The following is a 16,190-nucleotide window of genomic DNA, read 5'->3' as shown; positions in this document are numbered from 1 at the left end:
TAATCCCAGCACTTGGGAGGCAGAGGCAGGTGGATCTCTGTGAGTTCAAGACCAGCCTGGTCTACAGAGCTAGTTCCAGGACAGGCTCCGAAGCCACAGAGAAACCCTGTCTCGAACCCCCCCCCCCAAAAAAAAAGATCCCAGATTAACTCCAGAGTGACATTTGATAGCAGAGCCTTTGGAACATCAGAGTCTTTGGAAATGAAGGAATTAGATCCACTGCTCATAGGTGTGTACTGTGGTGTGAACCTAACCAGTTAATATCTTACAATATAGCAACTAAAAGACCAGCCTGCTAGAGAAAACCCACAAGGTGTGATCACAACAGTAAAAGAGAGATTATAGTATTGTATGATCTTTTCATGGGGATACATGGTCAGACATGTAGTTAGCTCAGATAGGGTATCAGTCACAGACCAAAGTAAATATTAAAAATTATTAAAATTAAAGCTACTAAATAAAAAAGCCCAAGTGTAGCTTGCTGAACCAGTGTTGACTTAAGCATGGGAGAATGGATGACCCCTCCCCAAACAGCTGTGTGTTAGTGACTGTTCTTACTGTCATGACAAGAAGCAATTGAAGGGAGGAAGGGTTTATTTGATTACAGTTCAAGTTCCATCATGGCAGGGAAGACCTGCTGACGGGAGCGGGAGGTAGGGTTCACAAACCTGCTGAGCCCTGTGACTCTGACAGTGGCAGGAGCTCATGCTCACGGCTGATGGGAACGCAGAAGGGCACAGCCACTGTGGAAGACAATCTGGTGTGATTTTTGTTGTTGTTTACTTATCTGGTAGACATTTTTCTTTGTTTTGATTGATTTTTACAGAGTTAAGGATGCAGATACCATGTTTCCTAGTAACCCCCCTCCCATATATTCAGAAGAAATATGCTCACAGAACCCTGTGTGTGTATTATCGCATCTTTATAGTTACTGTGTCTTAGAAGCAGCTCAGCCCCTCTCTGGGGATACAGGAATATGCATGGCAGGCCTAGTGAGTGTTTGACGACTGTTGTGTAACTGTTTGATGATGGTGATTTCTGCTCTCGGTGACCTTTACAGAAAACACACATGGGTTGTTGAGTTGTGCCTTTTTGGCAAGGGGCTATGGACAGGGTGGGATGTTGAAGAACCTGGCCTGAGAGTCTCAGAAAAGAGCATGTAACAGCATTATCCACAACTCCCGTCAGCCAAGCCTTTGCTATGTTTTGCTGTGACAAATTGTGGTTTACGTCAAAATTGCCAGTGTCCACAGTATGTGTCACAGTGTCACAGAGTACAGCTGTGAGAGTAGGAGGCAGGCGGGACCCCCAGAAACCTCTGTGGGCTGTGGAATTCCCCAAGCGCTCTCTGGGTCTGCTGTGTGGGACTAACCAAGTCATTGTTGCAGGGCCACACTGCACCCTACAAAACCGTTTCTGCCCGCGCAGCTGTCTCATCCACCATCCTCTGGCTTCCTGCAGCAGCTTTCCAGGGAGTTTTTGAGAAATACCCAGAAACTCTGGTGAGGGTAGTGCAGGTGAGTTTCTTTCTAGGTGCCTTTCCTGTCTGCCATGGGCCTTCTCAGGCCCCGGAGCTGGGCACTGGCGTGGATCCCGTTAGAGCCGTTTCTGGTTGTGTCAGTTTCTCATTCGGCATTGAGGGTGAATTCAGAGCATGTAGACCTGGCTTTGCTGGCAGGATTTTCTGCTGGAGATGTGAATTCTAGGGAGTGCTTTGTCATCCAGGTCTGTGTTGGTAGCGGGCAGCACTCGGGAGGCAGAGGCAGGGGGTTATCTGTAAATTCAGGTCAGCCTGTTCTACGTGGCGAGTTCCCGGCCAGCCACAGCTACATAGTAAGACCATGTCTCAGAAAAGGGGTGGGAAGGACATGATCAAAATATATTATATGAGAAAATTTTTTTTCAATAGAAAAAAAGCCTTTTTATTATATTTTTCAAGACAGGGTTTCTCTATGTAGCTCCAGCTGTCCTGAAACTTGCTCTGTAGACCAGGCTGGCCTCAAGTCAGAGATCTGCCTTTCTCTGCCTCCCGAGTGCTGGGATTAAAGGCATACACCATTATTGCCTGGCTAGAAAAATGTTTTTTTTTTGTTTTTTTTTTTTTTAAAAAAATAGGCATAGCCGGGAGGTGGTGGCGCACGCCTTTAATCCCAGCACTCGGGAGGCAGAGGCAGACGGATCTCTGTGAGTTCGAGACCAGCCTGGTCTACAAGAGCTAGTTCCAGGACAGGCTCCAAAACCACAGAGAAACCCTGTCTCGAAAAACCAAAAAAAAAAAAAAAATAGGCATAAATTGGACAGAGTAGTGGCACATGGGTATAATCCCAACCCTTAGAAAAATGAGGCAGAAGGATTGACCTGAGTTGAAGGCCAGCTGGGCTACAGAGCTTGTACTAGGGTTGCCAGAGCAGGACTCTGCCTCAGAAAAACAAAATGGGCTGCCAAGATGCTCAGCAAGTAAGGGACCCTGCTGCCAAGCATGACTGCTTGAGTCTGATCCCAGAACTGATGTGGTGGAAGGAAAGAACCGACTCCGGTAAGTCACTTGTGTCCTGTGGCATGTTGATACCCATATTCATTCACAAAATAGAGAAGGCAATGTGGGGGTGAGGGTGGGGGCTGAGGAGATAGTTTAGTCTGTAAAGTGCTCACCTTCTAAGCATGAGGACCTGAATTTGATCCCCAAAACTCAGTGTGAAAAAGCCGAGAGCATGTGACTTGGGAGGCAAGTGAACTCCTAAGGCTTGTCTGGCCAGCCCAGCCAGATCAGTGAGTCCCTGGTCCCTGTGAGACCCTGTCTCGGAAGCAAACCTCTCTGATGCCTGAGGAGCAACACCTCTGCTCTCCATGCGCATGCTCACACATCTTTTGTTACACACACACACACATGCGTACACACACACAGAGATTAATATATTAATAACTCCACAGAAGCTTTAAGACCTCCCATTTCCCAAAAGAAAAGTTTTAAATTTCTTACAAAATATTTTAGAGTAATTTCAGATTTACAGACAGTTTGAAAACACTGCCTGATTCCTCTCTGTCCCATATTGTTCCTCATGTTAGCTCCCTGCTGCACAGTGGTGGCTTGTTGGGCCCTGGAAAATGTGAGCTGTGGCCTGTGCTGTGGGTCAGCAGGAGTTCTGTGGGCAGCTGGGGCCCAGGCTCACTCATCCCACCTCTGTGTCTTGCAGATCATCATGGTCCGGCTGCAGCGGGTGACTTTCCTGGCTCTACACAACTACCTGGGGCTGACTACAGAGCTCTTCAACCCTGTGAGTGCAGGCCTCCTACATTGCCTTCTGTCAGGATGCTGAGGCTCTCGCCAGGACAGCCCTGCCTGTGCCAACCAGTGCAGCTGTCCGGCAAGCAGTCCTGGTTGTGGGTCTGCACTCTGAGCAGTGGTGGTGGGCTGAGTGACTACGACAGACAGTCAGGATTTGGGGCATATAGGCTTGTCAAGCTTTTGATGTGTTAGCTTGCTTTGTTGCTTGCCAGTAGTCCTGTTGTACCCCTAAGACCAGAATATGGTGCCCAGGTCCTGAGACTGTGGGCTGGGCCTTCACTCCTTTCCACCTGTCCCTCTTACTAGTTTTTGTCTCTATGTCCTGCCCTTGACACAACACTGAACTGAGCTAACACTGAACTGACTTGGAAGGTGTGGGGTATTGCCAAGTGTTCCAAGGCCTTGAATCTTCACTTTTGTACCTACTGCTAAAAACCTGGCCAATCATAGCCTGTGAAATGGGACAAAACTGGTTCTCATCTTAGAAGGGTTCAATAGCAACTATTCTATTCCTGTACCTGAAGCAAGGGCAGAGGAAGTCACTGTGAAACATACAAGTGACACCCCAACAGAAGTCCTGGCAGCTGGTAAGAAGTGCTTGGTACCTATGAGTTATCATTTCTTTTTTCTTTTTTTCTTTTTTTGGAGACAGGGTTTCTCTGTAGCTTTGGAGCCTGTGCTAGAAACTAGCTCTTGTAGACCAGGCTGGCCTCAAACTCATGGAGATCTGCCTTCCTCTGCCTCCCAAGTCCTGGAATTAAAGGCGTGTGCCACCACTGCCCAGCGAGTTATCATTTCTTTGGTGATATTTTAGAGTTTGTCATACTCAGTATTTAGGGAATATTCTTTTTTTTTAAAAAAAAGATTTATTTATTTATTATGTATTCAATTCTGCCTCGATGTCTGCCCGCACGCCAGAGGAGGGTGCCAGATCTCAGTACAGATGGTTGTGAGCCACCATGTGGTTGCTGGGAATTGAACTCAGGTCCTCTGGAAGAGCAGCCAGTGCTCTTAACCACTGAGCCATCTCTCCAACCCCTATTCTTTTATGTTACAAGATTTTTCCTATGAATGAAGAGTTGAATATTCTATCATGTTATCTATTAGTGAAGAGTTAACTACATGGGCTATTATTTTGGCTGTATGAAGAGTTTGTACGTATGTATGTTCTGTATGTATACAGAACCTAAGAGAAGAACATGCCGAGCCTCAACAAGCTCATCCTCTCTGAACTGCCTGGGTCCTGTAGTGTTTGCTGTTGTTCTCACAGTTGATAAATGTTGCACTCTCTAATAGCATGCTTATAGGGAACCAGGGGATTCCTGGAGTATAGCTAATGTTCTTCTTATTCCGTAGGAGAGCCAAGCCATCCCTCTCTTGTCAGTAGCCAGTGTGGCAACTGGACAGGCCAAGAGACAGATGTCATATGGCCAAGAGGACCAGTTTGAAAGGTTTCCAAGGTCCCTGGAACCCTGCAACTCAGGTACTACCCCGGCTCAGGTCCTTCTCACTCCACCTTCCAGGCTTCTTCATGTGCCTCCTGGTCTGCGCACCTTCATCCCAGGTTCCTCACATGCCTCCTGGTCTCCTCACTTGCCCCATATCTCTTCACCTGCCCCTAGGTCTTATTCCATGGCTCCGTGTTTCCTGATCTGCCCCCTCAGGTTTCCTCACAGGCCCCAGGTCTGTTTATGTAATCCCAGATCTCCTCCCCTGTCCTCCCCTCATAGATGCCCAGACTTCATGGTCTAGGATTACCTCACCGTCCTCAGGTCTTTTTAGCTTCACTCAGGTGACCTCCCGTGCTCTGTTGCATGTGTCCAAGAATCATACCTTCTGTCTTTTGGTTCCCTGGTGAGAGATTTGCTCCATGGGAATGCTGTTCAGGGGAGCAGGTTCTCAGCTTTGTCTTCAGATCTGCACCTGAGAACTGCTTTCAGTCTCAAGAACAAATTAGGTTGGGGAGCACGCTGGCCAGTAATGCTTGAGCAACATCTATTGCTACGTTACAGTATTCCCACACGCTACTTTGAAAGTAGATAGACCTTCAGCATCTTAATAGTTTATCATATCTGTGAAAGATTCCAAGGGACTAAAAAAAGAGCAAGACTCTAAGTGAAATGGCCTTTGGTGTCAGGTAGACTGAAGCTGCCCATATGATTCTACCTGAGATGAGGCTTTGGACCTTTGTGACCTTGAAACACATCCCTGGTTTTGATCTGGTTTTCCCCATAAATGTACTTTAAAATAGGTGCCAGTTAAGTCTTTTTCCTGAGTAGTGCTTTTCTCTCTGAAACTTCGTTAGCTTGAGTGATGGAACCTTGAGGCCTGTCCTCTTGAAGGTGTTTGGTTCCGGCAGCTTTCCAGTGTTGCATTTTCACAGAGATTGGGGTTGGGTTGAGGAGTTTGAGACATGGTTTCTCTGTGTAATAGTGCTGGCTGTCCTGGAACTCTCTCTGTAGACCAGACCAGGCTGGCCTCGAACTCACTGAGATCTCTACCTCCCAAGTGCTGTGATTAAAGGAGTGCCCCACGACCGCCACTCAGCGGGGCTGAGTTTTATGAACCTCTTTGGAATCAGAGTCTGCAGTAGCAGACAGTGTCTTGTGTAGTGGGCAAGGTCAGGGTCCTTTGAAGTTGAGACAGAACATTCAAGCCCTGTTGCGCCCTAGGTGTGCTAATGGTCATCTCAGAAGAAGAAGGCCATGGAAAAGGGGCAACTGGCAGATTCTCTGCTTTAGGGTTTACCTTCAAAGTACTTGGTGGCAGCAGGGGTAGTCAGGAGGCCCATGGAGAAGGATGGCCAAGAGAGATGCAGGGTTGGAGGGAAGGGAGCAGGACCAACCTGAGGCTCACATTCTTGCATCACTCCACCGGCAAGTGCTACCAGTGAGATTTCCTGAAGGCCCTGTCTGGGTAAGTTATCTGCAAGTTCACAGGGTGCTTGGGAAGGCCTTGGTCATGTGCTGTTTTTGGGGACTCTGTTCTTTGAGCCATCTGTGGTAGTAACTAAAGCAGACACTAGACCTTATGGAACTGGAGTAGCTCTTTCCTGTCTCCACCAGATCATGACAGTGGCCGCCTGGCAGTCTCTGTGCCTCTGCTGAAGAGGAGCTGCTCCGTACCTCTGCCTTCCATCCATGGAGAGATCTCAGATGAGCTCAGGCAGTTCCAAGGAAGAGGCTTTAATCTTTCATCCTCCCAAGGTAAAAGTCCCCTCTTGTAACAGCTCATTCTAATGACAGGTTCTGATGTCTGGAAGATGAGTCAAGCTCTCTCCTCCCCCCTGTGTTATCTTGTCCTGACTTAGACACCCTGAACTTGGTATCATGTATGGTTGGACAAGAGCCTGTGGCCCCGAGGCACTCTCTTCCTGGGGCTGAGTCTTTGGTGGTAGCTTGCTGTGTGTGTGGTGAATTCTGCCCACTATCTTCTACCAGACCTGTGCATGATGCCTCCTCTGCTGAGCCCTGGACCCACCTACACCATCTGCCATCCTGGGGGCCCCATCTTTAGTGACAGGCTTACCTCTGCTGGGGATCCCGTCATAAACTGACATACTCTGTGTCCCCTCAGCCTCCTCTTGTTTGCTCCCTAATGCCCAGAGGTGCCTGTTCACTGCTTCCCTTCCTCCCTGTCTCCCTTTATTTATTTATCTGTTTATTTTTTGAGACAGGGTTTCTCTGTGTAGCTTTGGTGCCTGTTGGCCTCGAACTCACAGAGATCCGCCTACCTCCGTGCCACCACCACCTGGCAGGAAAGACTTTTAATTTTTCTTAGATTTTATTTGTTTATTACATATACAGTTTTCTGCCTACATGTATGCCTGCAGGCCAGAAGAGGGCACCAGATTACAGATGGTTGTGAGCTATCATGTGGGTACTGGGAATTGAACTTAGGACCTTTGGAAGAACAGTAAATGCTCTTAACCTCTGAGCCATCTCTCCAGGCCCAGGAAAGACTTTTTTAAATGATAATTATTTATTTTTAACATTTGTATGCCAGAAGAGGGCATCAGATCCTTTTGTAGATGGTTGTGAGCTACCACCAGATCATTACTGGGAATTGAACTCAGGACCTCTGGAAGAGCAGTCAGTGCTCTTAACTACTGAGCCATCTCTCCAGCCCCCTATTTCTCTTTCTCTCTTTCTTTTGTGTAGCTTGTTGGCTTTCTGTTTCATTTAAAAGCTGTCAGACTTCACCTTTTCTTTCTTTCTTTCTTTTTTTTTTTTGAGACAGGGTTTCTCTGTGGCTTTGGAGCCTGTCCTGGAACTAGCTCTGTAGACCAGGCTGGTCTCGAACTCACAGAGATCCGCCTGCCTCTGCCTACCGAGTGCTGGGATTAAAGTGTGCGCCACCATTGCCTGGCTAGACTTCACCTTTTCATACCTGGTTGACAGCCACTGTATTCTACATGGCTCCTGGAGCTTTTCCCCCTTGTTTATGTGCTCTAGTGGAAGTCTCACCTCTTTTTCTTTTTTTTTCTTATTTTTTCTTTTTTTTTCTTTTACGGGGATTGGGTGGGGAGTCTGGTCAGGAGGAAAACTCTGGAGAGGGTGAGAAGTCAGTAGGGAGCAGAAATGGGCACTGGGGCCAGCGAGAGGGGGGTGTGTTGGGAAGAAAGAGGGATGGGGAGGGGTAGAGCCAGGGTGTAGGTCCAGAAACCGAGAGGTTAGCTTGGATTCCCCTGGAGTGGGGGGCTTGAGACTGGAAGCTAGGGAGCAGACCGGGAGGGGGCTCTTTTTTTTTTTTTTTTTTGAGATGAGGTCTTACTACATACTTACATGCTGGCATCAAATTCACGATCTTCCTGCCTCGGTCTCTTTAATCTTATTTTTTCAAAGATTTATTATATATACAGTGTATGATAGTCTGCCTAATATCATTCATGAACAATCTCTGACTTTTATTTATTTGTTTGTTTTTATTTTATGTGCATTGGTGTTTTGCCTGCATGTATGTCTGTGTAAGTGTGTTGACTCCCCTGGAATTAGAGTTACGGACAGTTGTGAGCTGCCATGTGAGTGCTGGGAACTGAACCCAGGTGCTTTGGAAGAACAGTCTGTGCTTCTAACTGCTCTGCCATCTCTCCAGCCCCCATTCTCTGGCTTTTTAAAAATGCTGTCTTCATTGGTATTATATTTCTGAGTCTATGTGAGTTTTTCATCCCTAAAGTATTAGCTTCTATATGTTATTTGTTGTTTTTGTTGTTGTTTGTTTGTTCGTTTGTTTGTTTGTTGAGATGTGGCTGGGATCTCACTCTGTAGCCAGAGCTAACCAGTGGTTTCCAGCAATCTGCCTGCCTCTGCCTCCCAGCACTGGGATTATACCTAATATGCTATCACAGTGGCTTTTAGATGGGTACTTGGATCTGAACTCAGGGTCTAATCTTTGCATAGCAAGTACTTTACCCACTTATCCAGCTCCCAAGCTTCTGTTTATAGCTATGTTCCTTTAGCATGTGAAAGATTATATTAAAAAAAGAAAGATTATATTATATTAAGGGCATAGCTCTCTCAGTAGAGCCTTGCTGTATTGCTCAGGTTTGAATTCATAATCCCCAACCTCTACCTCCTAAATGCTTAGGTTACAAGTGTGAGCCTCCTGCATGGCTGACTTAGGTAGTATCCTAACCACAGCCCTTCACCGGGGCACACGCTCTCTTGTGGCATGTAGTGTGTGTCAAGGGCTTCTCTTTGGGCTCTCTGCACCTTTCTCTGGTTCTGTCAGCGTCCTGTGGCTGACTGCTCTGGGTAGAATGTGCCGTCTCGTGGTGCAGGTTTGAAACATCTGGCCATGGGCTCCCATGCCTGGGCTACTTTCCAATGGCTGTCTTCTAAACTTGAACATCCATATCACATACAGTTTCTGAAGAGTTTGATGCCAACCTCTTAGATGATCACTTAGAGCCAGTTTAAAGATTGATTTTCATTAAAAAAAAATATTAGCTGGGCGGTGGTGGCGCACGCCTGTAATCCCAGCACTCGGGAGGCAGAGGCAGGCGGATCTCTGTGAGTTCGAGGCCAGCCTGGTCTACCAAGGGAGTTCCAGGACAGGCTCCAAAGCTACAGAGAAACCCTGTCTCGAAAAAAAAAAAAAATTTGTGTAGGTATGTGCATGTGAGTGCTGGTGTTTGTGGAGGTCAGAGGACCGAATCCCCCTAGACCTTGAGTTACGGGAGGGTTGTGAGCCACCTAGTGTGGATTCTAGGAACTGAACTTTGGTCTTCTGCAAGACCAGAACGGTACTTGCTCTTAATACTGAACCATTTTTCATGTTTCTAGAGCTGCTTTAAATCAGTGATTTTGACCTTAATTTTTTTTCCGATCGGAATACTATATGTGTAGCCACTGCAGGTAGTGCTTCCCCTGTCACCCAGAAAGCCTGTTTCCTCCATCAGAGAAGCATAGTGGACCCTCACTGCTACAGTCTGGCTTCAGATTTAAGTCTGCTTGAGCTTGTACATTCTCTATGTATGTATGAATGAATGAATGAATGAATGTATGAACATACATATGTATGTATGAACATATGTATGTATGTATCTATGAATGCATTTATGTATCTCTCATGTGTGTATGTATCTGTATGTGTATCTCTGTGTGTATCTGTGTGTGTGTGTGTGTGTGTGTGTGTGTATGTGTGTGTATACTTGTGAAGACCAGAGGACAATCACTGATATCATTCCTTAGGAGCCATAGCTTTCTTTGAGAGAGAGTCTCTCACTGGGACCTAGGGCTGCCCAGTAGTCTAGACTGGCCAATCTGGCTAATGAGTGAACAATAAGGATCTTTCTCTTCCCATTTCCCAACTAATTTTTCTGTCTGTCCGTCCGTCCGTCCGTCCGTCCGTCCGTCCGTCCGTCCGTCCGTCCGTCCATCCGTCCGTCCATCCGTCCATCCATCCATCCATCCATCCATCCATCCATCCATCCATCCATCCATCTATCTATCTATCTATCTATCTATCTATCTATCTATCTATGTATCTATCTATTTATCTAATCTGTCTATCTGTCCATCTATTTATTTACTTTTGAGACAAGGTTTCTCTGTGTAGCCCTGGCTACAATTCCTGGAACTCAATTCGTAGACCAGGCTGGCCTCAAACTCACTGAGATCTGCCTGCCAAGTGCTGGGATTAAAGGCCTATGCCACCAATGCCTGGCCCTTTTTATTTCTTTAAAAATATTTATTATTTGTAATTTTCATACTTATTTTTTATTTTATTTGTAAGAGTGTTTTACCTGTATGTATATATGCACAACACATGTGTTTCTGGTACCTGAAGAGGTCAGAAGAAGGTGTTGGGTCTCCTAGAACTGGAATTACAGCCAGTTGTGAGACGCGATGTGAGTACTAGGAATCAAACCCATGTTCTCTGCAAGAGTAACAAGTGTTCTTAACTGTGGAGCCATCTCTCCAGTCCCTATTTATTTTTATTTTATGTGTGTGATTGTTTTGACTGTATTAATGTAAGTGACCTGCATGCCACAGAGGCCAGAAGCAGGTGCTGGTTTCCCTGAAGCTGGAGTTACTGGTGGTTGTGGGCTGCCATGTGGATACTAACCACTGAGCTATCTCTCTAACTTCATGCCTGACTTTTAATGTGGATACTGGGGGATATGAATCAGTTCCTTGTGTTTATGTGGCCAATACTTTATTGACTGAGTTATCTTGCCAGTCCTAAAGCTGTTTCTTTTTATATTTATTTATTTAGTTAGTTTTTTTTTTTTCTCCCGAGACAGGGTTTCTCTGTAGCTTTGGAGCCTGTCCTAGAACTAGCTCTTGTAGACCAGGCTGGCCTCGAACTCACCGAGATCCGCCTGCCTCTGCCTCCCTCCCGAGTGCTGGGATTAAAGGTGCACGCCACCATCGCCCAGCTTGGCTGTTTTCTTTTCTTTTCTTTCTTTCTTTTTTTTTTTTTTTGGTTTTTTGAGACAGGGTTTCTCTGTGGCTTTGGAGCCTGTCCTGGAACTAGCTCTGTAGACCAGGCTGGTCTCGAACTCACAGAGATCCGCCTGCCTCTGCCTCCCGAGTGCTGGGATTAAAGGCGTGCGCCACCATCGCCCGGCTTCTTTTCTTTTTTTAAAAAGATTTATTTATTATGTATTATGCCTGGCCAGAATAGGGAGCCAGATCTTACTACAGATGGTTGAGAGCCACCATGTGGTTGCTGGGAATTGAACTCAGGACCTCTGGAAGAGCAGCCAGTGCTCTTAACTGCTGAGCCATTTCTCCAGCCCCAGCTGTTTCTTTTAAAATTAATTTTAAAAACTTATATACACAAATAACATGTACACAAAATAAATAAATAAAAATATAATAAAACATTTTTTAAAAGCAAGGCTACAAGCCGGGTGGTGGTGGTGCATGCCTTTAATCCCTGCACTTGGGAGGTAGAGAAAGGTGGATCTCTGTGAGTTTGAGGCCAGCTTGGCCTACAGAGCAAGTTCCAGAACAGCCAAGGTAACACAGAAAAACCTTGTCTCAAAAAACAAAAGAAATAAAAGTAAAGCAAGGCCACTACATTTGCTTAGTTCATTCCGCATGTGACTGTTTCTCTTTCTGCTGTTTTGACTTACTGTGACGGAACAAGATTGTCCTTACTAGAAACTGACCATAAGGAGCCAGACAGCCCTGGACTTCCAACCTCTGAAACCATGAACTAAATGAGCATCTTGGCTTTCTATAGTATCACCTTGAGATGTCCTGCTATAGCATACAGAATGGACTAGTGATACTGTAGTGGAAATGACAGCAATGCAACCTTGCTGTCTAGAGATTTGAGTCTTACCTATCAAGTTTATGCTGTTCAGTCAGCCTGCCCTTTGTGTGCCTGTGCATATGGACTAGCAGGAGGGCAGTAAACTGAGTCTTCTTTCTGTTTTTAGAAAGCCATGAGGGGGCCACCTCAGACCTCGGGATGGCATACAACCGTGCCAGGGTTTGGCCACACTCAGATGAGCAACTTGGGAACTCTGTGTCCAGCAAGGTATATCCCTGCCTCTTCCTATTGTCCCCTTGGGGCCTTGCCCACTCCCCTGCTTGTGAGTGCTTGGGATGTGGTCCGTGTCTGACACCACCAGTGTCAGTAGTGGGTCACGGAGATGCACTTGCATCCTTTCCTCATGGCACCTCTTCTGATGGCTTGTGTCTTTGTCCTTTTCAAGTCGAAGAAAAGCGTGATTGTTGCAGAGAGCCCCTCCGCCATCTTCCACTACTCAGAAAAATCCTGGAATGAGGCTGGGGCCAAAGGGAAGGCAGACACCATCTTCAAAGCCGCCACAAAGGACCTCCTTACGCTGATGAAGTTAGATGTAAGTGTGTGGGCTCAGAGAGGATGTGACAACTTCTGATCCCACAGTATTGCTTCTTCATTTCCCGTGCCCTGGACAGCACGTCCCTCTAATGCTTCCTGCACTGTGGTCCTCTTTTTATCCAGGCCTTCCAGTAGTGGGGCTCCCCATCTGCAGGTGGATAGGGGTGTTCAGAGCTTCATTCTCACATACGTATTTTTAGTAATTTTCCCCCTTTGTTGTTTTTTGTGGATTTTGTTTCTTTGTTGTTTATTTTGTTTTGTTTGGGGTTTTTTGTTTGTGTTTTGAGACAGGCTTTCTCCGTGTTGCCCTGGAACTCTCTATAGATCAGGCTGGCCTCAAACTCCGAGATCTGCATGCCTCTGCCTCCTGAGTACTAGGACTAAAGGCGTGTGGCACCACCGCCCAGTGTTATTTTAAAACCTAGGCCCTGCCACAGCTTCCTGAGTGTTAGAGCGCAGTGTATCCCTCATATTTTTTAAAGTGCATGAACACATATGTATATACGTGTGTCTTAGTGTTCTGTTGCTGTGAAGAGGCGTCATGGACATGGCAACACTTAGGAAAGAAAGCATTTAATTGGGGCTCGCACTTACATTCAGAGGTTTAGTCCATTATTGTCATGGCAGCACGCAGACAGACACGGTGCTGGAGAGGGAGATGGCAGTGCTACATCTGGATGGGTAGTCAACAGGAAGACAGAGACCATGGGCCTGGCTTAACCGTTTGAGACCCCAAAGCCTACCCCCCTAGTCCCCCATCTCTTGTGACACACTTACTTCAACAAGGCCATCCCTCCTAGTCCCTGTCAAATAGTGCCACTCCCTAATGACCAAGCACTCAAGTCTATGAGCCTATGGGAGCCATTCTTATTCAGACCACCACAGTGTTGCTAATACACATGGAGGCTAGAAACAACTTTGGGTGTTGTCCTTAGGAACACGTCCACCTCCTTTGAGACAGGGTCTCCTTAGAAGACTGCTGATCAGGCTGACCAGTGAACGTCCAGGATCCCCCTGTCACTACCTCCCCAGGACTGGGATTCTAAGTGTGTCTGCTTCTAGGGACCAGAGTCAGGTTCTTGTGCTTGTAAGACAAGTTTTATTGACTTAGCCATGTCCCTTGCCATGTCTCTCATGCTTTTAAAAAATTTGAAGACCGGGGACTGGAGAGATGGCTGAGTGGTTAAGGGCACTGTGTGCTCTTCCAGAGGTCCCGAGTCCAATTCCCAGCAACCACATGGTGGCTCACAAACATCTATAATGAGATCTGGCGCCCTCTTTGGCCTGCAAGGATATACGCAGGCAGAACACTGTATACATAATAAATAAAAAAAATTGAAGACCTTGTATACAGAGGCAAGGAAAATAACCTGAGTTCACTTTAAGAGGACCCAGAAAACCAGCTATATTACTTCCTCTCTTTGCTGTGGTAAAACACCATGACCAAGGTAACTTATAGAAGGGAGAGTTTATTTGGGGCTTACAGTTCAGGACAGGAGCCAATCCCCGTCATAGTGGGAAGCATGGCAGCCATTGGGAAGCACGGTGCTGGAGCAACTGCTGAGAGTTCACATCCTGATCCACAAACAGGAAGCAGAGAGGCACAGCTGGGAATGATGTGAGTCTTTTGAAACCTTAAAGCCCGCCCCCAGTGACACAGCAGTCCAACAGGACTATGTCTCTTAATCCTTCACAAACAGTTTCACCTACTGGGGACCAAGTATTCAAATATGAGAGTCCTTTAGGGTTTTCGAGACAGGGTTCCTCTGTGTAGGTCTGACTGTCCTGGAACTCACTCTGTACACCAGACTGACTTTGAACTCAGAGATCTGCCTGTCTCTGCCTCCCGAGTGCCGGGATTAAAGGTGTGCACCACCATTCGGCTAGAATCATTCTCATTCAAACTATCATACCAGCACACAGATAGGATGCAACTGTGAACAGTCCTCAGACCCACTCTGATATCTTCGTCCTGTCCCTTCTCCCCAAAAAAGGCCCTTCTCTGTGTCATGCTATATTCCTAGATACCATGGTTGATTTCACTTGATCCTAAGCAGAGTAATTCCTGCTAGGTATGCTCTTTAGAATAATTGCTGTGTGTTCAGCATGTTGATTCACTCATATGGTGGCCTGAGTTGGAGTTTAGTCCCTGCCATCACTGCCCATTCTGTAAGTATATTGATTTTAATTGTTGGATCACCCACATCACTGGTGGACACACGGGAGTGCCAGCACAGGGTTGCTTTGGGAGGTTAGAGTGACCCATCTGTTTCCAGTCACTAGGGGTGTCTTGCTCATCTTTGATGTGGGCATGTCTAATTTTCTCCCTCTGAACCTGGGGCGGACTCAACACTTGTATCATTACCAGCTAGCTGTTGAGAGTGTCAAGCCTTTTCTCTCTCTCTGTGCTCTTTACTCTGTGTGTATGTGTGATATTTTATGGTAGGCAAGAACTGTGTTCCTGAATCACACCTTGGTCTCTAAAGTTTACAATTTTGAATGTTCTGGAGGTATAGAGACAATTTTATGTAACTTTCTCTTTAGTCACTAGTGAAGTCAGTGCCTTCCATATTTTATGTGCTACAAAAGTGCCTTGTGGAACACTATGAGACACACACGCTTGGGTCTGAAATGGTGTGTGTGTGAGTGTGCATGTGTGCACATGTTCGTGTGTGTGTGTGTGTGTGGTGGGGAGACTCCACTTCCAGAGCCATATTCTTAGCTGAACCAACACATCACATGAACAGCTGTCTACTCCTCTTGGGTTTGCTTAACTTCTTTTTGTTCTAGAAGTTTCAGGTGTTGTATTAAGTTGCTAGTATGAGATCTCTCCAATTTTTCATGTAGTCACTCAGTGCTATGAGCGTTCCTTTCAGCACTGCTTTCATTGTGTCCCATAAGTTTGGGTATATTGTGCATTCATTGTCATTGAGTTCTAGGAAGTCTTTAACTTCTTTATTTCTGTCTTGACCCAGTAATTTAGTAGAGAGTTGTTCAGTTTCCATGAGTTTGTAGGCTTTCTGTTGTTTCTGTAGTTGTCAAAATCAAGCTTTAATCCATGGTGGTCTGATAGGATACAGGGGGTCATTTCAGTTTTCTTGTATGTATTGAGACTTGCTTTGTGGCTCAGCAAATAGCCAATTTTGGAGAAAGTTCCATGAGGTGCTGAGAAGAAGGTATGTTATTTTGTGTTTGAGTGAAATGTTCTGTAGATGTCTATTAGGTTCATTCTGTTCATAATGTTTGTTGGCTCCAGTGTTTTCTGTTTAGTTCCTGTCTGGATGGCCTGTCCGTTGGTGAGAGTGGGGTATTGAAGTCTTGCACTATCAGTGTGTGATTTAAGCTTTAGTAGTGTTTCTTTTACAAATGTGGGTGCCCGGGGCTGGAGAGATAGCTCAGAGGTTGAGAGCACTGGCTGCTCTTCCAGAGGTCCTGAATTCAATTCCCAGCAACCACATGGTGGCTCACAACCATCTGTACTGAGATCTGGTGCCCTCCTCTCGCGTGCGGGCATACATCGAGGCAGAATGTTGTATACATAATAAATAAATAAATCTTTAAAAAAAAAAACAAGCCGGGCGGT

The 16,190-nt window shown here is 46.1% G+C and overlaps 1 protein-coding gene across 2 annotated transcripts in view; it reads left to right on the top strand.

Annotated features, from left to right (window-relative positions):
- Positions 1–16,190, top strand: part of Pnpla7 (patatin like phospholipase domain containing 7) — a 77,692-nt gene that overhangs the window by 13,729 nt on the left and 47,773 nt on the right. For both annotated transcript variants that reach the window (XM_026778891.1, XM_005346358.2), the window contains exons 9-14: positions 1,389–1,517; positions 3,195–3,275; positions 4,643–4,769; positions 6,352–6,492; positions 12,180–12,280; positions 12,459–12,605. In XM_026778891.1, coding sequence (XP_026634692.1) covers positions 1,389–1,517; positions 3,195–3,275; positions 4,643–4,769; positions 6,352–6,492; positions 12,180–12,280; positions 12,459–12,605 — 726 coding nt within the window. The remainder of the gene's footprint in view (positions 1–1,388; positions 1,518–3,194; positions 3,276–4,642; positions 4,770–6,351; positions 6,493–12,179; positions 12,281–12,458; positions 12,606–16,190) is intronic.

This window comes from Microtus ochrogaster, chromosome 4, assembly GCF_000317375.1.
Source record: "Microtus ochrogaster isolate Prairie Vole_2 chromosome 4, MicOch1.0, whole genome shotgun sequence".
Classification (NCBI taxonomy): Eukaryota; Metazoa; Chordata; class Mammalia; order Rodentia; family Cricetidae; genus Microtus; species Microtus ochrogaster.
The sequence above is the reverse complement of the archived record's forward strand: the minus strand, read 5'-3'. Positions and strand labels throughout refer to the sequence as shown.